Genomic DNA, 22,651 nt, shown 5'->3' on the forward strand with positions numbered 1-22,651 from the left:
AGGGAGAAAGAGGACAAAAAATGGAATAAATGGAAACAAAGCTTTTGCAAATAAAGAGGAAGAGGGGTTAAAGGGAGGGGTAAGGAATGGGGAAAAAGCAGCAAGATATACCATGTACAAGTACCAATTTCATATGAGGAATGTAATATATACGTATATCTAAAATGTACCAATTTTAGGTTATTTCGTACTAGGAATCGAACTTGTGACCTCATGTTTATGAGGCAGGTGCTGTGCTGCTGAGCTATAATTCTAATCCACAAAAGGTACTAATTAAAAAAAAAAATGGACAAGGGCATTTAAAAAATTTTTGAGTTTTGTTTTGCCTGGATGGTGATCCTCATCAGACATCTTTTGCAAACACTTCCCCCAGAACGCCTTTTCATTCTCTTGCCCATTGTCTTTCACAGAGCAGACATTGTGTAATGTCCTTCATGGATGACGCTGTTGGTGTTGCATCTAAAAAACAAACAAACCAAACTCAAGGTCATCTAAGTTTCCTTTTATTTTTTATAGTTTTACATTTTACATTAAGATCTTTGATCCACTTTTGTTTTTTCCATACTGGGGATTGAACTTAGGGCCTTCACAATGAGCTACATCCCCAGCCCTTTTGTTTTTATTTTTGAGACACAGTCTAAGTTTCAACAAAACTTGTAATCTTTCTGCCTCAGCCTCCTAGAGTGCTGGGACGATGGGCATGTGCCTATACCCAGCTGACGCAATGTCCTGAATAGTAGTCTGGTCAAGGCTCACAGTCCCTGGAGACAACCACCACTACTGAGGCAGATCTGTCCTGATGCAGGTGGCAGTATGAAAGGTCAGTGCAAAGAACAGTGCAGGTAGTACCTGAGACACAGCTAGAGCTGTTGCATAAGGGGCTGAGAAGGCTGGGCAGGAGCAAGGTGGCCCAGTCTCTGGAATGGCCTCAGAGAGACAGCTCTGAGTCCTTGGATTTCTTGCTGAATAAACAGTACGCCAGCGGAAGCTAGGAAGTGCCATTAGCCAAGTAGAACAGTTCAACTTTGGGGAGGCCAAGAATCCAAGTGCTCATCATGTGATTCAAAGGCAAAGCCAGAATTCAGGGTGTACACTAAAGGGCAATACCCCAGAAACCTGCCCCTTACCTCAGCTCAGCACACAACTGGCAGGGGCCCTGGAGCCTTAAAAGGCCCTGGGCATTCTCCTGGTCACAGGGTTCCAGACTGGCTTAGGAGGCTCAGAGGATACGGTAACCACTGTGACCACTTCACCCCTCCCCTCTACGTGCAGCCTCCTTGTGTGACAACTGTGAGGATGCTGGAGCATAAGACACTGGGATCCCCCATACTCAGTTTGTTAAGTTCTGGGACATCGATAAAGAATAGGGGCCCCTCTCCACTTATGTCCAGCTGGTCCCTCACCCACCAGCATCATAGGGTTGCTGTTCATCCCTTGGCCTAGCACACAAAAGATGCAGGAGCAGTGGTCAGTGTGAACCTGTCCCAGGGCTGCTCCACAACTCCAGGTAAGAAGTGCAGCAGCCACAGCTGCCCCGGAGGACAGTGACTGGTCAAGAAAATCCTCCAGAAGATGCTGTGCTTCAGGGGTCACGGTTCATCTTGTTTCCTTCTTCACCCCAATTATTCTCAGAACTAAACCTATACCGATAATCAAGTGACTAAAGTTAACTATACCCATCCCTAATCAAGCCTAGTCCCAGACTCCTGCCCACAGAAGGGGAAGATGAGTAGCTGCAAGCCACAGCAGGGTGATAGGAGTTCCACCATGTGGCCCAGACACCTGTCTTACATGGAACTTGGAAACCCAACTCCCAACACCCAACACCCATCCACCATTAGTGGGCAGCTCTCAAAGGTGACCAGCCAGGGCTCTCTCAGGGTACAGATTGGCAAAGCGGCCAAGTGCCCAGATGGGGAAGATGTTCCTGTAGCTTGTGTAGCTGATAGCGCAGGACTTGTTGAAGACCCCGGAAGTGTTCTCCTATAAAGACACAGAAATGACCACAAAGGCTTCACCAGGGCTGAGGGCTTGTCCCACACTGTGGCCCTTACTATGGGACTACCCAGCCCAGAGCATGTATACTCAGGAAAAGCTGACTGAATAAAGGCCAGGAGAGCAGACAGAGGGGCAGTTCTCCCACCGAGCCTCACACCCACTCACTCACCCTACAGACCCCACACCTGCTTTTGCCAGATACCTCTGAGACCCGCTCAGAACTTCAGAATATGGCAACATATCCCAGCCATACCACCCTCACAGGTCTCTGGCTGGCAGAGTTCGCTCACCCCAAATCCTCAAAGTACTCCAAGAGGGACATGGGATAGGGGTGGGGTAGAAACCCATGTGCAAACTGGAGGTCAGTGCTTGGCCTCACACACTTCACACACCTGGGGCCAGTCACCATTCGGGAGCTGCTTTTCAATCAAACACCTGATTCCTCTCTCCTGGGCCTCCACATCAGGATGCCTGGGGGGAAAAAAAGAGACTGCTGGAGCATGACGGCCCTGGCAGGCTTCTCAGCATAAACCTACATCTTTACTGTTGTACACCCAGTACAGGCACAGAACCCCAAATGCTACAGTGATAGTGCAGAGGACTGACCAGCCTGTATGTCCTCTTCCCAGGAACCCCAAGAAGCAAGCCCATGTAAGGAGAGCGCTGAGTAGAAAGGGGGACGTATGACCCTGTGGCTGATGCTGTGCCCTGGCACAAGGTGCTGTCAGTTCCCCAGGAGAGAAGATCAAGCCTTGTGTGCACCTAGCACACTGACACACACAAAGGTAAGGATAAGATCAGGATCAAGGGCTCAGCAAGACAAGAGCCAACTATGAGGGGTCACTGTGTCCAGCCCTTGCTTCTCCCAGGCTTTGATGTACTTGGTCATACCAAATGAGGGGATTTTAGGAAGATTCTTCAAATGGCTCATTTTAATAGGGAAACACAGTTTGGAGCATCTCTGTGTGTGCCTGGATCTATGTGTGCCCTGTCTGATAAGTACGCACCTACATGCATGTGGCTCAGTGTCAGTGATGTACACAGGAGGCCCAGGACAGCCGCAGATAGATAGCTGTGCTCTAATCAAGAAGGCAACTACCACTGCCACACTAAGCCACCCACAGCCTGCTGACCTCAGGCCTTGCTCCTCTTGCTCTGCCAGCTAATGCTGGCAGATACTGTGTTGCAGTGAACAGTCCACTCCTTGGAGGCAAACCTCTCTGCAGGGCCCCACTCAGGCAGACCAGCGCAACAGGCCTCAAAGAAGTACCTTTGTCCCTATAGTAGCAGCTGAGTGGCAGTGCGGCCCTGTGGCATCATCTCCTCCCACATCTGCACTCAGCCTAGGCCACCCATTTGCAGCTGAGTATCCCTCTTCCACCCCACCTGAGCCCCTACCTGACAGCCATCAGCCCCATCAGGGCCCAGCAGGTGTTGTGGATCTGAGACTGGGCACTCTGCACGTAACACCGCTGCTTACAAGACTCAAAGTCCTCCCCCCAGCCTCCATCCGCCATCTGCTGGGACAGCAGGAAGTTGCAGGCCTTGGAGACCTCTGCACAAGCAGTCCTGTGGAGACCAGTAGAGTTAGGACACTTTCTCAGCAAGTCCACTTGCCAGGCCTGGCTGCCATATGGTCCTGGGGAGGGGCCTGCAGATGAGGACAGACAAACCTGCCTCCTAAGCTGTAGAGAATGGCAGAAACGCTCTGGTACAGCAGATGGCCTCACTGGCATGGCAGTCTAGCTATCTAGGAGTATCTGAAGACATGTCTAGGAGCATCCATGCTGCACCAGCCAAGACCAATGCATTTCTTGCTCCCAATACCTACTGGACCCACCAGACCCAAAAGCTGGTAAGGCAGCTAGAGGCAGGGCTTAAACCTGAGGCCTTATCTCAGCCCAGCAAACGTTCTGGGTCCTAGCTCTCTCAAACTGGGGGTAGGGTGTAGGAGGCAGGCACTGTGCTCTGTGAGGTGGCCCATAGTCATGGCTCATGAACTAAGAAGACATCTTTATTTTGACCTGGAACTCATATTTTCAGAGACTCTGATCCTATCTCCCACTATTTTAAAATGCTACATATGTTTTTTTAAAAAATCACACATCAAAGCAAAAAACATCATGTGCTGGCACTTACCCATTTTTGTAGGTGTGTCCCATGCAGGCAAAAGCTTCCAGGCCAAACCAGGTACCATATGTAAAACAAACGCCCCAAGAGCTAGAGGGAGAGGGGAAGGCCTCAGCCTGGGTCCAGAGCACAGGTACTCTGCCTGCACACACTGGGGTGCCATGCACAGAGGGCAGGGCCGAGGCTACCATCAGAAAGGCATATATCTGCCCCTCAGACAGCCACACGATTTCAGCAGCAGCAGTTCCTACCCACTCAGCCACCAGACACAACCCCATTGTACAAGCAAGGAAGAACAATCACATTCAGGCCATGAAACTTCCCACACAGAGCCCTGGTGCTCCCACATCATGAGCACTCACATCAGGAAAAGTCAAGTACCAAATTAGGAGCAAGAGTGTGCCAGGAAGTCAGAGATAGCTGGTGTAGCATACAGGTCCCTGCCCCACACACCTCTGCACACACATGCCAGCACCCCACACACTCAGCTTGGGCACACTTACCCCTCCCAGGAGCCATCAGCCCGCTGCTTCTTCCGGCAAAATGCCAGGCCCTGCTCCAGGGTCTCCCTGTAACACAGGCAATCAGCCCTATGCACATTACAGAAAAGTCATAGTTCCTACCCAATTTTAACCCTGCCATGGTCTCAGAATGAGTATGATCTCTCTTAGAAAATAGGTGAAAATATTCAGATAGGAGAAAAAACAGAGCAGCTACAGAACATGGGAAAGGGAAGCAGACTGTCAAGAGCTCCAAAAAAAAAGCAAGAGAAAAATAAACCTCAGGATGATGCCTATGTTGGAAGTAGGATCAACAAGTTGAGTATTGTTATGGTTTGTGTCTGGGTGGCCCCGCCAAGCCTCATGCAGTTATAAAGATGGCTGAGTCTGGTGTTTGTGACTGGTTCATTATCTAGTGCTGGGATTGGCCAGGTGCTACACCTGCCAAGAAACCTGGAGACAGCAAACAATATAGGGAGAAAAAAAAAAGAAGCATGCTTTCCCTCTTTTGTGCTGTTGCTCTTGTCATTTGAGATCACAATAAATGGCTGCCCCTCCGCCACACCACCTTGGAGCCAGCTAAATATAGACTAAAACCTCCAAAACCTGTAAGATAAATAAACCTTCCCTTGCTTCACTTTGGGCATCGGGTATTTTGTCTCAACAATGAGAGAAAAATAAGTAAGACAAGAATGGTGGCTCATGGCTATAATTCTAGCACTGTGGCAGGAACTTAGCAAGATCCTATCTAAAATAAAAAATAAGTTTAAAAAACAAAAAGGGATTTGAGATGTAGCTCAGTATTAAGGCCCTGGGTTTAATCATCAGTCTCTCTCTCACACACACATATCAAGGACAGGCAAATGGGTAACATGACACCTACATTCACTCAATAATCAAGAGCAGAGGGTCACTACTGACACCAGTTTCAGCAAATCATCTGTGGGTTCTACTTACACACAATTCAAATGAGCAAGGGTAACCCATGACTGAGGGCAGGTGGGCAGCCCCTACATGGAGGTGGTGAGTGGGCACAGGCGACCCCCCCATGGCCTCTGAGTACTGCAGCAGGGCCTATCCACTTCTGAGTGGTTGCTGCTGCCTCTAGGTGTGAAAGACTGCTTAACTGTCATTTATTTGGATTTATCTGGATGAGTGAGGTGTGCATGTTTCTTTTTAACACTAAGATGGTGAAAATAACCCATTTTTGTATTACAGCTGCTACCTTCACTCCCCTCCGCCCTCCTGCTCAGAATTCAGGGACACTAGAAGTGGCACGGTGGGAGTGTCTTTTTCTTCAGTGCTGAGGATGGAACCTAGTGACACTCTACCACTTAGCTACTTCCCCAGCCCTCAGTTGTTACTTTGGAGGGGTGGGGTATGGCGTTCAGTTTTTTGAAAGAGGGTTTTACTATGTAAAACCTCATCCTCTAGTGCTGGGATTCTGACTTTTTAATTTTGAAGACCTTGCTAAGTCACCAATTGTGGATTTTTTCTTTTTGTCTTTTTGAGACAGTTTCAGTATGCAGTTCAGGTTGGTCTTGAACTCACTTTGTAGCCCAGGCTGGCTTCATACTCCTGGAAACTCTTCTGCCTCAGTCTCCCAAGTATTTGAATTACAGGCATGTGCCACCATGCCCAGCACCCACTGTGGTCTTAAAATTGCAGTCCTCATGTCCAGCTCACTCCTAATGTTTAAATGAGTCATTCTCTTCAGTTACCCTGCTGAGGTGCCCAGGGCCTTGTTTTTGTGACATGCTCAAGGTATGTCCCTGGCTTGGTGACATGGCCATATGGCAGGTATTCTGCGCCTTGAGCCTCCTTACTTGATCTCTGCCGCCCTGTGGTCTGGGTAATTCTTGTGGAAACACTTCAGTGCCTGCATCACTGCTGAGGTGCACTCCACATATGTATAGTCGATCATGATGTCCCCTGAGAGAAGGAAATCTGTGAGATCCACTGCCACCCATGGCTGTGACTCAGACCAGGTCAGCCAGAACCTGTGCCCAGATGTCACCCCAACTTGCCCAAGCAATGTGGCCACAAGGGGAAGAATGATTGCACACCGGTGTCATATCAGGCAAGGAAGGGGTTCTGTCAAGACAAGGAACACAGTGGATAGCTGCAGCCCACGTCAAATATCTACTTTATAAGTTGGGAAGTAAAATACCAGACACCAGAAAGGAGGGTACAGTAAGTACCCAAAGGTCCCTCAGGCAAAAAGAACCTCCCATGCCAGACCAGAACCTTTGTGGCAACAAGCAGACAGTCTAATGGCCCACAGCACAGCCTTTGAGGGTACTTGCAACTCCATGAAGGTGCTAGGAGCTGCATGAGGGTGCTCAGGACGCATGATGGCCTCGTGTGGACAAGCAAGACTGGCCCAGACTGGAACCAGAGTTGGGTATGAATCCCACCCAAGCCCAAAACAGACGGTAACCCTTCATCCATGGCACAGGGGACTCCCAAGGTATCTCCGCTACCACATCAGCTCTGATTTGTGCACTGCACTGCTGTCCAGGCCACTCACCAAAGACCTCCGAGGGATTAAGCAATTCCAGCAAGCGCCCCCCACGTGTAGTCTCATAGGTGGCAAACCCTCCATCAGGATTCCTCATGTTCAGTAACTAAAACCAGAGGGATATTCTGAGAATGGGATGTGCTCAGAGCCCATAGCTCCTAACAGAGCTTTCTAGAAGCACCATAGGTTTGACAGCTAATAAGGCAGTGGGTCAATCTGCATGCTGAGCAAGCACTTCAGTGCCCAATACAGCTGCTATAGCCATAGCCTTGTGCAGCCATCTGGTAACAGGTCCTGAGGCACCCGTTCACTTGTGATCACCGATACAGCAGGACTGGTATAAGCTCCAGGGCTTAATGGACTGAAGGAGTTATGCAAAAGCAGTTTCTCCTTTTGGACACCCAGCAGAGACCACCAGCCCTCCAAAAAGATGTCCATGGGAGCCAGAATGTAGAGATAGGCTCTAGTCTCCAGAATCCAGAATCAGAAAACCCCTAGAAGCTTCGCAGCCTCCCTTGGCTGCCAGAGGGAAAGCTGGGCCCCAGCTCCACAGCACCAAGCCCAGGGTATATGGCCATCCCAGGGTTTCTAGTGCCCATACATAATTCTCTAGGCATAAGCTCTCACAGCCTGGCCCCATCTGCCCAGTCTGAAGGTAAGCACACACAGCAGGGCATGAGAGGTGGTGCAGGAGTGAGCTTACCACAGCCACGGCATCACAGAGCCGTTCTTGAGGGATGCGTTCAGCAATACAGGGACACTTCTCTTGTAGGAGCAAGACAGCCTTCAGGCCCTCAGCTGTGCAGTCAGCCACGATCCAGCCACAGTCCAGGGTACTGAAGGGGAAGCCGCCCTGTGGAGTGGAACATGACAATCCACAGATACAGTACCCCTCCCCGCCTAGAGCTGCTGTCTGCACAGCAGCCCAGACATATCCAGGCAGACCCTGAGGTTCCAACACGGGACTCCCTGGATGCACTGGTCTGCAACCCCTCCCTGGATGCCTTCAGGTTGGGGGAAGCATGGGGCAGGAAAACACACACATACCTTACTCAGCTGTCGGTAGTACTTCTGATAGTTTGGAGGGTTGTCTGGGACCTGGGCAGCACCCGGGGGCATAGGTGGAATGTAGAGAGACACACTGTCACCAGAGACCCCAAACTGTGACCTGAGAGCCAGATCTACTGCCAGTCCCAACAAGGGAGTACAGCAAGGCACCCACGAAGTTATAGTCCCATAGCACCATCACTGCTGGGCAGAGTTTGCCAGAGCACTAAATACCCCACTCTCCTGCTCCAACTTCACAGTCTTGCTTTTAAGAGCTGATGACTTGTGAGTGTGGTCAGGGTCCAGCCTTCCACCTCAGAGTCGGTCCCAGGAAGGAGCACTCCTACTATGGGAGCTCTCACCAGCCCGAGACAAGCATCATCCTAGTAAGCTCTGAGAACAGGGAAATGGGGCATAAGGGGCTTAAACTGAAGTTGGTCACTATGGCTGGGATGTGGAGTCAGCACAGGACACCAGGACACACAATGAAGGGTGCAGGGAGGAGCAAGACAATGAAAACATCCACTCAAGTCTCTGGGAAGGACTGGCTGATCTCAGATCAGAGGCTGCACAACATCCCATGAGGTGACAGCCACAGGTTTGTGTCTCCACTGGCCTGAGGTGCTTTCAAATGTACAAGGGTGAGAACAGCCTTAGGGCTCAGGAATGCAGCTCCTGGCTATACCACAGGCTGTCCCAAGTCCTGTACACCATTCCAGCATGAAGAGTAGAAGCATCCACGGGCCACATGTACCACAGCCCATGCCAAGAGCAGCTCTGGGGTGACTGGGGTGGATGGAAGTGACAGAGGAACGAGGACAAGGAAGAAACTGAGCAGGACAGAAGTGTGAGGGCACTGGCCTCACCTGTGAGAGCCGCATGAATGCATGTGCCCTCTGCAGGCAGGATAAGAACTCGGGTCTGTGATGTGCACCTGCCTGGAAGACAGCAACAGCAAAGCACAGCTGAGCCAAATCCCCCAATGTCCTGGTGAATTCTGCCCCACCTGGGAACCAGAAGCAAACTGACACATATCTCTGCAGAATCATAGCGGGTTTTGCTACACTTACATTTCAAGACAGAAAGTCAATGCGATGTGACTAGAGATAGTAATGAGGATACACTGTCCTGGACAGAAGCCAGACTGCTTCTCAGGAGACCCCAGAGGTTCCCTAGAGGAACTGCCTCTGCCTCAGACAGCCCTGCCTGGCCAGAAACACCCCCAAGTCTCCTCCAACACAATATTCTCATTCCTCTGCATCATGTGCTCCAAATAGAGCCAGCCTCTGAGGTTCTAAGAGCCTTGTATTCATTCTGTCTGGAGGGTCACTACTTTGCCCAACTCCCTCCACTGTCTCCTCAGGTTACCCTCTCAAATCCCAGACTCAGCCCACCATCCAGGGAGGCCAGACAGGCCAATACCTCCCTCCTTGGTGTCACTCACAGAGGCTCTGGTGCCAGCCTCATGAGAGCAAGGGCAGTGTATGCTCACAGCGCTATGTCCCTCAGGGGAGACGTGCAGTCCTTACACACAGGAAGGTGAGGTGGGTGCTGCAGGGCAAACCCAGCCACATACCTCCAGCAGAGCCTGGATAGCAAAGGCGGTGTCCCATAATTGTGAGCCATTGGTGCCCTGCATGCAAAGGACAGATGTTTCAACAGCTGCAGCCAGGCTGGGGATATAGCTCAGCAACACAGCACCTACCTGGCAAGCGTGAGGTTCTGAGTTTGAACCCCAGTACAAAAAACATCCAACTCACTGCCACCTCAGGCTGAGCACTGTGCACCCTTCTGCTGGTAAAGGCCTACAAAGAACTTGCCTTCATGAGCCACCATCCAGCAGTGACTCAAGGCATTTCTAGGATTGGACCATCCCTCACAAGATGCCATACTTCTCCCAGGATGACAGGAAATGCCCACCTCCAATCATAGACTGGAGCCTGTGTTCCCAAAACACTTGATCTCAGTTTACGAGGGGCAAGACTGGTCCTAGTAATATAACCTTTATTCAGGGCCCTGTAAAATGTCTGACAGAGCCCTAGGCCCCTAGCTCACAGAATGGTCACAGGATCAGCTCTCCCATAAATGCTTCTTTGGGGACCAAGGACCCAATCAGGCATATCTGCCCAGAAAGAAAAGTATCTGCTGTACACCCTGAACAGGAAGGGCTGGAAAGATGCTGTTCACACTTCTGCCATGTCCAGCAAATCCATGCTCTTCCTTTGAGGGGCCTAGTGTCCCTTTCCTTAACACTGGGTTCCACAGGAAGACGTCTACATGCTGCTCCAACCCTGGCACATCCACTGACTTCTCCACTCACAGCTGCAGGGATGACCAAGGTGAGCCGAGGGGCCAAAAGCTGAGGAAAATGCCCCAGTGATCTGCTGGGGGAACCCTCCAAATAACTGCAGAGAAGAAAGGCCCACATCACACTGTCACAGGTGCAAAATAAGTACTTCTGCAGGGACTGGGCCTTATCTGGGCCTGTCACTGTAGTAGTTTATCCCATCCTGATAAATAGGGCAGACAGTAGATATTATGGCTATAGCTGGATCTGTGAGAATGGTAGCAATCCCAGAGATTGAGGCACCTATAAGGTGCCCTTTTCCCCACACAGACTGGAGAGCAACTCAGCCTCTCCTTTGTGCATTGCTGATCTATTCTGAGGAGTCACTTTGGAATCTCAGCAACCGGTGACCAAGGCTGCACAGCCCTTACCTGCATTTTCATACCATCAAGGCCCAACCTGTGAGGAGAAAAGCTCATGTCAGGAATGGCCCATAGCCATAGCTTCTAACCATGCTGCTGGCCCGGTTCAGTACTGCACTGCCAGAAGTAAGACTACCTCCACAAGTACATAGCTTCCTGCTGTGGCCCTCATGGCTCCAATTTGCAGCCAGACAGTGCTGACAACCTCCCCACCTTCCTCATACTAATTTAAACCTGCCCTACCCATCCACAGGCTTCCTAGTTCTGTCTTCCAGAACCATCTAATGTTTCTGTTAGGTGGTAAATCCTCCCATCCAGCCAACTCCCACATGCCTTCTAGTTCCAGGGGTTATTCCCAGGGACTGGTACTTGGCCCCTCTCAACCAACACTGATTGGGGGGGGGGGGGAGATCCAGCATCACCCAAACCTGCATGTCTGTAGTCAGGACTAAGTGCCATTGCCCTGCCACTTCGTGACCACTCACCAGAGGTAATCAGGGATCCTGAAGACGTGCTCCTGGAATGCAAAGGAGGACGGCCCGTCCACAGCCCAGCGCACAAGCATGTTGATGGTTTTCGATATCTGTGGCAGACATGGCATATACCTCACCTCCAAGACAAGGCACCTCTGCTCCAATAGGAGCTTCCCAAGTGTACCACATGCACAGCTATGTCCCCAGGAAATAACTCAGACTCAGTCCAGTATTAGCCAAGGTCAAGCAAGAGCCAATTCAGGGTGTGGTAGGGTTAGGAGGGTCTGGGTGAGGAGGCTTAGTGCCTCGTGGTTTGCCCAGAGAATACATGCACTGACCCACCACATTACAGTGGCATTGCAGCCCACTGGCCCAGCCCAGCTGCTTCCCAGTCCAGCTTTACCCCCAGTTCAGCTGCATCCCAGCTAAGTGCCTGCTTCCTGCCAGGTTCTTGCCAGCTCTGCCTGTTCTCAACTATATGCCCTGACCACTGGTAACACAGCCGAGGCATGGAGAGTGTGAGCACACTTGGATTCCACTAGACACCACAGTCCCAGGAGGCAAAGCAAGATTAGGAACCAAGGGAAAAGACCAGCACACAAAAGCCCTGCCACTTCCACTCTGGTACCTTTAAATTTAACAATCTAAAATAGGGACTAGGAGGAAGTCAGGGGAAGAAACCACTCCTTCCAGTTGGCCAGAAAGCTCAGGAGGTGGCCTCAAAGAGCAAGTATCCAGACACATACAGAGAAGAGCCAGGTGGTGGGAATAGGAGGGTGAGGCAGCTTCACTGAGCCCAGGGCAAAAGAGATGAAGACAGGAGTTCTCTTAAGCAGGCCTCCTCCTAAATGTACTTGTGTGCACTAATCTCCAGTAATAGGGCTACTGGTGGGTAGGTGGGGGATCAGGGGCTTCTGAGCACCAATTAGGTCCTCTCTGTCCTCAAGAGCTACATGGAGACAGGGATCACAAGGGGCAGGGCACTGACCGGGCCAATGCTGATGTTCTTGGAGAAGCGGTCATCGGCAGCGATGTGCTCGTACAGCACCTGGATGGCCCTGTGCCGCAGGTAGGTGCTGTGGAAGCGCTCATACAGGTTGAGGAATGCTGCAGGGCAGCAGTGTCAGTGGGCACCAGACATGGGATATGTTCTGGCCCCAACCTGATATTCCCATAGCCTTCTAACAGGGAACAGTGTCTCAGCCCCTCTCTCCCCAACTCCTGATTCTACTCACTCCACCCTTGCCTGTGCCTCCTCTTCTGCCCTGCCCAGGTGGTCCTCAGTGTTGCTCAGGACAGGGCCCAGCAGAGGAGGTTGTCCACTACCATAATCAGGACAAATGAACTAATGGGGGCATAAATGAGTGACTCCTTGACTTTGGTTGCCCAGGATCACTGCCTTACGAAACACCTACCATACACTGTACGCAGCAACCAGCTGTGTGGTGTGTACACATCTTCAGGAGACACGTTGTTTCTCTGTGCTGGCCAGTCGATGCTGTCATAGTCCTCCACGTAAAGCTCCTGGAGGGTAGATGGCACCATAACCACTAGTGGAGCATCAGACACACCTCCCAGATACGGAGCCAACCTGGCTATAGCCACAAGTAGCCTCTAATTGCCAGCCTTGGGCCACTGGGTGACACCTTTCTCACAGGTTGGGGAACACTTATCAAATAACCACTGTAAGGTGAGGTCAGATGGCTCAGCTGTTTTAGGGCCACTCTGAGGGGCCTTTCCTTCCTAAGGGTATAGCCCAACCCCTATCCATCCCTTTGCAGGGACGTTTCCCAAGGACACAATTTACACATGGGTCAGGACCGCTTAGGGGTTGAGCATCCACATCCTGAAGTCCACGAAGTCTCCATGGTCCCAGGACATTGGGCAATAGTAGCTGCCTGGCCCATAGCATAGGTGCCTCTGGCCAAAGATTGTTTATTTCTTACTGTTTACAGGAGAGGAAGGTGAAGGCTCCACAAGGTCCTCAGAGTGTGAAACCCAGGCACAAAGACTGTGTGCCATCTGTCTTCCTTCTGTGACAAGGACCCTCAGGATCAGGGGCTCACCTGACGGAGGCTCTGGACCAGCGGGTCCTCTGAGGCAGTCAGCCGAGTGGCATAGCAGTAGCTCATGGGCAGGTAGACCTGCCGGCAGTGGCACCAGAGAGTGGAGGGGTGTGCAGGCACCCAGGAAGGAAACAGCCTAGGGGATAGCACATGATAGTAAGAGTGGACCCTGTCTGCCCCTCTGGCAGCCTTGCAGCCATGGGTCCTAAGTGGTGAATATGCTCCTAGAGTGCAGTGAAACCTGTGTGTTTACTTCCCAAGAAGCTGACATCCCCTCCTACTCAGCATTTCGTGTTCTAAGAGGAGGTGACCATTTGTAGTTTAAATGTACTTTAAAAACATTAGGCCTGGTCCTTGTAGCCTACCAAGATGGCTGCCCCTGTGCTAAAGGCAGTGCAATCTTTGTTTGACCTGGCCCTGGTAGCCACCTGCAACTATAGTCACTATAGTTCTGAATTTCAAGATCCTCTGGTTGATAAACAATATTACCGCAAGCCCATGGCTAAGGTCAGCGAGGAGAAGAAATATGAACAGGAGGAGCTCAGGAAGACTCAGCTCATCAAAGCAGCCCTAATGACAACAACATACTTTGTTTGCAGACCTAGGGATTAGTAAATTCACCAACATGATGATGAAAGGCAGAAATAAAATACTGGCCAGATCACTCATAACCCAGACTTTGGGAGCTATGGAAAAGATGCAGTATAAGAAACAGCATGATGCTTCTACAGAGGAACAGGTGACCATCAAACACAATCCTTACATCATCTTCCACCAAGCACTGAGAAGCTGTGAGCCTAGTACCCAATTTCAAAGGTGACTATTTCTACAAGGTCCTTGTGCCCCTAGCTGACCAACATTGCCACTTCCTGGCCATGAAGTGGATGACCACTGAGTACCAAGAAAATAAGCACTGGTGGACATAGACACCAGAGAAGTTGTCACATGAGCTGCTGCAGGCTTTTCCTGATCAGGGTCCCATGATCAAGAAGAAGCAGGACATGCACAAATGGCTGAGGCCAATAGTGCCCTGACCCACTACTGCTGCTGACAGACAGAAAGGAGAGGCTCTGGGAGGAATCCAAGGCCCTGTGTCCCACTGAGAAGTACCTGTGTATTAAGAGTGTAGTGCTTGTTAAGAAGGATGGAGCAACATGTTTATTGTCCAGTTACCCTTTCTCACTGGCGCTAGAACTGGCTCTCTGTGCCCTGTCTCCTTGTAAAAAGGAAACACTGACTTGGGAACTTCTGAGAAACTCAGGGCCCAGTCTTCTCTTTCCTCAGCTCAGGACAAAACTTCAGGTAGAAAAGGAAGAAACTGCAGTATCAGATTAGAAAATCCTCTCCCTAATACAGAAGTACCATTGATTAAAACTCATTGGAGGAAAAAAAAAAAAAAAAACTTTAGGCCTGCTTGGAACAGTGTTGTACGCTCATAATTCCAGCTGCTCAGGAGGCCGAGGCAAAAGGATTCCAAGTTTCAGGCCAGCCTGGGCAATTTAGCAAGACCCTGCCTCAAAATATAAAAAGAGCTATGGATATAGCCCAATCATAGAGTACCCTGGGTTATGATCCCCAGTACCATAAAAAATGATAAAAAAATTTAAGCCTGTCAACCTCCTCAGAACCTCAATATCTATTCACACAGAAACAGCCCTACCAGCTTCCTAGGACAGCATCTGACCAGCTCCCCATTTGTTCCCCTCACAAGTCCATTCTTGTTCATGAGACACGGTCAGGAGAAGCCACACTGACTGCCCATACTCCCTGTTCTGTAAATGTGAACAATAGGCCTCAGTCTCCTGTGCTCTCTTGAGGGCTCATTCACTAGGTACAAAGGGCAGTTTTTAAACCCTGGGTACAAATTCTAGCTTTTCCAAAGCCGGACAGGCTCAAGGTTTCTGGTCCTCCATTCCTACTGTTCAACTCCTAGTGTTCAACCTCCAACCCACACCCTAAACTAACTCCAGCAAGGACCAGCAGCACACTAGCGACAGTGCAGAGTACCACTGACCAACAGTCTTACCACACAAGGACACAAATCAGATACAGCCCCCAACTGCAGCCTTCAGAAGTGCTTTAGAAACCCACCCCCCATCCCCCACCCCCATGGCTACAACAACCACCCTTCTTCTCAGGGCCTTTCTCAGCCTGTTCTTCACACTGCAGGTCCAGCTCTGTCAGCTCCCAGTAGTGGACCACTGGATGCCAACGTGGCCCAGGGCATCTCTCCAAGAGGCAATAGCATACCACCTGTACCAAACACAGGCAGCACTGTCCATAATCCCTGCCCCTCACCCAACACCTGGCAGCCCTCCCACCTGTCACCACCCAATCTGTGGAGCAAGCCCTTCGTCCTTGTTTTAGGACTCTGCCATCCTCCTTTAGTGGCCCCTTCACTCCCTCCTTCCTCTACCTAGTCACCTACCACAAGATCCTACTGCCTGTTTCCATAGCACTCCAGGGACATTGCAGGGGCCACACCTAGGCTCTGAAGTTCTGGGGTCCCAATTCCAATATATATGAGGTATGATGATAATGTATGTTGAACATTTAAATTTTTATAAAATTACAAGAGTAAAAGACACATTGTTACTAATCACCCTCAAAATACTTGCCCACTTAATTTGAAAACACTTATCCCATCGTCCTTGCCATTTCCTAAAGCAGTTCTAAAGTCCTTGAGATCTTTAGTTGTACTGCTGTAGCTGCCTCGATGTTCTAAACTGATTCAAAACTGTTGCCTTTCTCAGTCATTTTGACTTGGGGCAAGAACAAGAAGTTGCACCACAGCAGATCTGGTGAATAAGATAGATGACAACATTATGAAGTTTTTATGAGCTGGTTTTTCTGATGGATTGTACAATGGCACTCACCATATTTCTGGTGCCATGCTGTTAAATAAAAATCAACAAAAAGGATATCTAGAACCACCCAGAAAGTGGCAAAAACAATAAGAAAAGTGTTTGAAGCCAGAGAAGAGTACTTTACAGGTATTAATGATAATGTGGCTTTTACTGTAATACATTTTTGAAACTTAAAATATTCATAGTATATTTTTGTATATTCTGGTCACACTTTGTAGCAACAGGGTAAATGTATACATATAAGTGTTTTCTGGGGAGTGGTTCACAGCTTTCATCCATTGCTTACCAAACATCAACAGGCCAGGGGAATATAGCTCAGCCACTTAAGTGTCTGCCTGGCAAGTACAAAGTCCTGAGTTCAATTCCCAGAAAAGAAATTATCAACAGATGCTGGCAGTAGATATGAAATTCTAAGGAATGAATGGGCACGGTGGCATGAACCTGTAATCTCAGCACTTGGGAGGCTGAGGCAGGAAAACCTGCATGAGTTCAAGGCCAGACTGGACGACATAGTGAGCTCAAGACCAGCCTGAACTACAAACCAAGATCTCATTTCAAAAAACCAGAAAAAAAAAAAATCTAAGGAATGAGCGTGGTTCCATTAAATAAAACCTAAAGATGCACACAGAAACATTCATGGATACAGTGATACCCAGGACTTGATAAACATTCACTCTGAAACAGGCAACAGGAAGGACAGATACAATTATCATATGACAGCCAATGGTAGGTCCAAGTATGTCTCTTTAATTATACCTGCTCAAGATTTTCTTACTTACCAGGTATGAACTACTATCTACCTCAGAAAGCCTGAGCTGCTTTCTATACCATACAATGGATTCTAGTATCATCCCACATACAACATACAACCAGGTCATATAGCCAGACTCAGTGCCTCTCCCTTCCCTGTTGCCCAATAGGGAACCCTGATTCCATATATCTGTGTGATTTAGTAGGCAAAGAGCCTCTGCTGGAGGCCTGATGCACCCCACCTGGTTTACCCATCTACAAGGACAGGCAATGTGACTGGCAAGAGCAAGCTTACCACATCTCAGGAAACAGGGTGTGGAGGCCTTCCCAGCTGTAAACATTCATGATGGCCAGCCAGAACTTTCCCCAGGAGGCAATGGCCACAGCACCACCTAGAAAGAAAACAGGTCCATGTCATCTGCCTCCCGTCAGCAGAACCAACTCTGCTCTACCCATGAAGACTGACCTATATGGTCATGTGACCCACTTTCCATATCAGCTGAGAGCAGCCTGCTGCAGGTCCTGCAACCCCAGGTGACAAGTAGGATCCAGAGCAACCCAAGACACCAAAACAGCTGGGTGGAACCAGCAGCTTTCTCAGGAGTATGTTCAGCCCCAGGAGAGCTGGTTGTACCTCTTGTCTCCAAGAGCACAAGGCAGCTACCTGAGAATGAGTAGGACACTTGCTGCTCAGGAGATGGAGGGATCCAGATGCAAGCAATGTGCCATGGCCACAAATGTCTGGGAGACAGAAGGGAGGGAATGAGAAAGTATTTTGGGGTCTCCTCTCAGACCAAGCCTAAGCTGTTTGTGCTTTTCCACCTGAGAGACAGTCCAACACATGTGAATAACAGGCTAGAGTAAATCGGACCTGTCAGCCCACGTCCAGGACCTCCCTCAGCAGCAGCAGCTATCAGGTACAATGCACAGCAACACTGAGTTGGACACATTTTATGAGAAAGTTCTGGCCCTAACCCACAAAGTCAAAAAAGACCTAGGTAACTTTTAGGCAGAATGTGGCCCAAATATTCCCCCACCAGGCCAGTGCCAGGAGTACGGGAGGGAACCCTGGGAACTCAACATGCTGATGATGAATTAATTACAAACAGTACAGGATTTCATGAAAATATGTTCAGAACACATCTTACCAAGAAATCTCATAGAAGAGACATGTGAGGTGCAAGCTAGAGGGTAAGTAGGAGCTTGCAAAACTGCAAGGTTAGGAGTGGAAAGTGGAATGAAAAAGTGCAGGTCATGGGAACCCTGAGATGGAAAGGGGCCTTTTAAAGATTTGCCAATTCATAAGACATGGAATTATCAGGCTGTTTTTAATTTGCTCTTTAAAAAATTAAGCAATTAAAATTTCTGCATATATTTATGTATTTTGCCCAGTGTCTTCTCTGGAAGTGCATCTTTCTGACTCTCATCTGGTATAACAAATTCTTTTTCTACCTTTTTCATGAAGGTGTACCTTTTTTGTGAAGGAGGTTCCGGGCGCGTACCAGGTTTGGATCATCAGGACCAACACCCAGGATTCTGAGAGCCACATAGTTGAGTGCAGTCCCAAAAACTGTAGATTTGTCCTCAATGTGCCTATGGGATATCAATCTGGTATGAAAAGGAACTCTTACTTCTAAGAAATAAAAGCTAGGCATAGTACATAGGTCCTTAAGCCAGCATTCTTACAAGATGAAGCAGGACTGTAAGGTTGAGCCTAGCCTGAGCAATTTCAGCAGGACCCCATCTCAAAATAAAAAATAAAATCAGCTTTGTAGCTCAGTGCAAAAGCCCTGGATTTGATTCCACTACCAAAAAAAGAAAACCTAAAAAGAAAAAAAAAAAGGTGCCACCATTTCAAACAATAAACATAAACTAATACTGGCAGTAAAATTTGCCTAAGAAAGAACCCTAGAAGACCTTTAACCAACATGGTATGACAGCACAGGAATCACTATGAAAAGCCTACTCTCCTCTCATGACTTCTGAGCTGCTCTAAAATCTCCTAGGCCACCTGCCCCACCCTTCTGCTCACTTTCCACATATGAGTCAACACATCCATCTCAGGGCACCCTGGGTAGGCAGGGTTGTCGCTCCCAGACTTTACCCCATACCAGGAAAGCAGAGTCAGAAGCTGCTGAACACCCTGCCACTGAATTGAAGGCAGTTTTTTCTGCCTGAATGATAAAACACTGATGATTTTCACATGGCAAATGGGTCTCAAAGACACCCTTAACTGATCATGAAACCCACTTACAATACCAGGTATGAAAAGAAGTCCAGCCTGCACATAACTGTCAGCCCATTCACCTCTTTCCAGGTCCTCCCCCCCCCACCCCAAGCCCACAGCTTCAGTCACCCCCCTCTCAGCAGTTGCTTGGAAACCTGAGGACTGCCTACACAAAAACACATACATGCGCCCACTTGTACACGTATGCAGTTGGGCATACTCACAGGCCCCAGCCACCATCAGGGAGCTGCACTGACAACAGGTACCGCACCATCTCCTCTCTGTATCCAGCCGGCAGAGGAATGTGTGTTATGTGGCATGTGATCAGAAGGCCTGTGTAGCAGGAAGCATCACAGCTCAGCATTGCCCTTTTCCTCCTGAGGACCCCCACTCAAACAGGGAACTGTCCCTCTAGGTTTCCTTCTCATGGAATTGAGCCTAAGAAGGCCGTTTCTCCTGGGCTGGATCAGGGCCTTTCGGAACACAATTAGAGACAGTGCCAGAACAACACAGGTGACATTCCCAGCGCTGGGTCCACAGAGCCCACTGAGCCATGCCTAACTTCTACAACAATGTCAGGGCCACAGAAACACCAAATAGTACACAGGGCTCTAAGGTTGCCTCCCACAAGTATCCTAAAGACCCAAGAGGAGGTAGCATTCAAGCTCAGTTGACCACAAGGGGAGACTAGGTCTTGCTCTAACTGCTGAGGAAAAAAAAAAAAAAAAAACACTAAATGGTCAAGTGGGATGGAGTAATGTTTACTGCTTATTTTTATTTTCTGTTTTGTATACTTTTTAGAAGCTCACACACTTTGCAAATGAGCCGGGGGACAACACTGTTCAGAAGGAAACTTCTCTCCTAGCCTGGTCTTCTGGAACACACTACGGTGCTTGGGCCTCCCTTTACCCCCAGCTCTCACCTAGAGGTTGCATTATCACAAGGTCCCAGGGCAGAATTATCACAGAAACAAACTCATACAGTATTTGCATAAGAATTCAGGGCACTGAAACAATAGTCTTATAACATCAGTGGGGAAAAGAGGCCTGCTGCACAAATTCTAGGAAAAACTCTAGATTACATTGTTTCTGTAGAGAATGCAAAACATTCTTGGCCAGCCAAATCAGTTCAGTGTCCTAGGACTCAACTGCAATTCTATCACCACTTAACAGCCAGAACCTAAGGGTCTCTGCCAGAACTTCCTCAAGCCACTCTTTGGAATGAGTTCACAGCAGGTATTACAGAACTCAAAAGCCAGGTGTAAGCTGTGCATGCCTGTTATCTCAGCACGTGGAAGCTGAGGCAAGAGCATCACTGCAAGTTTAACAGCAGCCTGAGGTACAAAGTGAGCTCAAGGCCTGAACTACATAGCAAGACCCTATCTCAAAAAGGCAAAAAGAAAAAGAAAACAAAAACAAACAAACAAAAAAACCTTATATTGCTCCCTAGAACACCAGCATGCCACCTACAAACCCACCCACCAAGATGCTTCATACAGGCTGGGCCTTCCATGTAAAGTGCTGTTCCCAATTTACACTGGGTCTCAAGAAGTCCCCCTAACTTGCCTTGCTTCCCTATCACAGTTCAGACTGCCTGCCATCCTACACTGGGCCAGATGTGCCTTCCCTCCTACTGGCACTAGCACCAGGCTGCCTAGGGCAAGCACCCTCAGTTCTTTTCCTGTGTGCTTCTGGGTTTACACCTGCTTCATCAAGAGCCTAGACCAGCATTTGGCAGTGGTTCAAAGCTTTTAATGCTAACAAACAGCCCACTGTGGCACATATGCCACAGGTTCACCACCACTGGCCTAGACCAAGCCAGGCCAGGGCCTTAAAGATGATCCAAGGTCAGGGCCTGGGATTTAGCTCAGAGGCACAAGCGCCTGCCTGGCAAGCACAAAGTCTTGAGTTCAATCCCTGGTACTGAAAAAAAAAAAAGTAACCTTTGCCCTCAGGCTGGGGCAGCATACTCCTACCTGGCAGTAGAAAGAGTGGGCCACCATAATCACCAGTCCAGTGTCCATCCTCAGCCTGCAGCCCCGCATAAAATGTTATACCGTTCAGAGCCCCTTCGTGGGCTGTGTGAGCTTTGGGCAGGTCTTTAAAGTAACTCTTCTACAAAGGGAGAAAAAACATGAGAACTGACAGCGTTTGTGGTAGGGCCAGAAGAGCCCTCCTCCTCCACAGCCCAAGTCTGACTAGTAAATCTAAGCTACTTTGACTTCCAGCTGAAAGTATCTGCTGACAGTATTACATCTCAGCAAAGAAAAAGGCCTGCTACGCGGTTTTACTTTATAGTTCTGTGTCTGCAAATTTCTTCACAACCTCTCCATTATGTCTCGAATAAGCTCAGCACTCACAGGGTGTGGGGTAGGGCATGACGCCCATGCGGGCGGGCCCAGTAGGCGCTGGTGGCCATAGCTCGGTTCACTGAGTCTGTACCTGGCGTTCACTTAGGGGTGCACACGACCAGGACATCGTATCAAACAAGTTCTTTTTGCAAATAAAATCAAAATCACAAGTATCCAACTCGTCTGCCAATCTAAAATGATTTCCAAATAAAGTGCCCCCCCCAAAACGTAGACGGTTCCTGACGCGACCGAGTCGGACCCTCCATCCCGCAACCCCGCCCCCCGACAGAGGCCCCGTGCGGCTCCCGCGACACTCACTGTATTCAACCCCAGCGAGTGAGCTTCCAGGCCGCTCTGCGCGCGCTCCGGCTCCTCGCCTTCGGGGAGGTACGTCCACGTCTGGCGCCCCAGCTCACTGTGGAGCCGCCAGCGGCTGAGATCCGTTGCTGGCTCAGTCTTGTAGGGTCCCCCGCGACGCCGCAAGCAGCTGGGCGGACCGCCGCAGGGGGTGAACGGAGTGTGGCCACGATCCGGCCCGCCCCTTCCTCGCGCCTCCTGCTCCCCCCACCGCGCGCCTCCCGCGTCCTCGAGTACCCCGCCCTGCAGCGCCCTCCGCAGCCAAGACTTACGTGCCCTCCGTCATGACTGAACCAGGACCACGGAGTCCCGCAACGCGCACACTTTAACCACCACTGCGCTAACTGCGCAAGCGCACGCCTCAGCTGACACGCGCAACACGGTGGGCCGAGGCCAGCGCAGCCAATCAGAGCGCTGCTCGGCGAGCCCAGGGCGGGCCCAGCTACTGCACTGGTGGAGCGCGCGACGCTCCACCCGGAGAGGATCAGAAGGCGGAGTCAGAGGCGTGGCCGGCCTGCTATAGGCTTCGGAACTAGAGCGGCCCTGGAAGCGCGCGGCGTTCGGAGAACCTGCGGTGGCGAGGAAGAAGCGACCGGGGAGGAGCAGGCTAGGGGTACGCGTGGAGACTGCGGGGGGCGTCCCCGCCCCACCTGCAC

General features: G+C 49.9%; 1 protein-coding gene and 1 pseudogene across 1 annotated transcript; one reads left to right on the plus strand and one right to left on the minus strand.

The window, feature by feature from the left end:
* Positions 1-486: 486 nt before the first annotated feature.
* Lss (lanosterol synthase) lies at positions 487-22,404 on the minus strand. Its single transcript, XM_003463153.5, has 22 exons — positions 22,268-22,404; positions 21,957-22,125; positions 21,264-21,402; positions 19,513-19,621; positions 18,533-18,654; positions 17,357-17,453; positions 13,445-13,580; positions 12,794-12,902; positions 12,367-12,485; positions 11,391-11,488; positions 10,915-10,942; positions 9,773-9,829; positions 9,063-9,134; positions 8,197-8,247; positions 7,853-8,002; positions 7,159-7,255; positions 6,455-6,560; positions 4,632-4,697; positions 4,138-4,218; positions 3,397-3,567; positions 2,391-2,469; positions 487-1,983 (listed from the first exon to the last, which is right to left on the minus strand). The coding sequence occupies exons 1-22, from the start codon at positions 22,279-22,281 to the stop codon at positions 1,852-1,854; spliced, it is 2,202 nt and encodes a 733-aa protein (XP_003463201.1). The 5' UTR covers positions 22,282-22,404; the 3' UTR covers positions 487-1,851.
* LOC106026061 (small ribosomal subunit protein uS7m-like) lies at positions 13,814-14,495 on the plus strand (annotated as a pseudogene).
* Positions 22,405-22,651: the final 247 nt, after the last annotated feature.

Source organism: Cavia porcellus, unplaced genomic scaffold (assembly GCF_034190915.1).
Source record: "Cavia porcellus strain 051 isolate PalLab524CR breed Dunkin Hartley unplaced genomic scaffold, mCavPor4.1 scaffold_15, whole genome shotgun sequence".
In the NCBI taxonomy this organism is placed as follows: domain Eukaryota; kingdom Metazoa; phylum Chordata; class Mammalia; order Rodentia; family Caviidae; genus Cavia; species Cavia porcellus.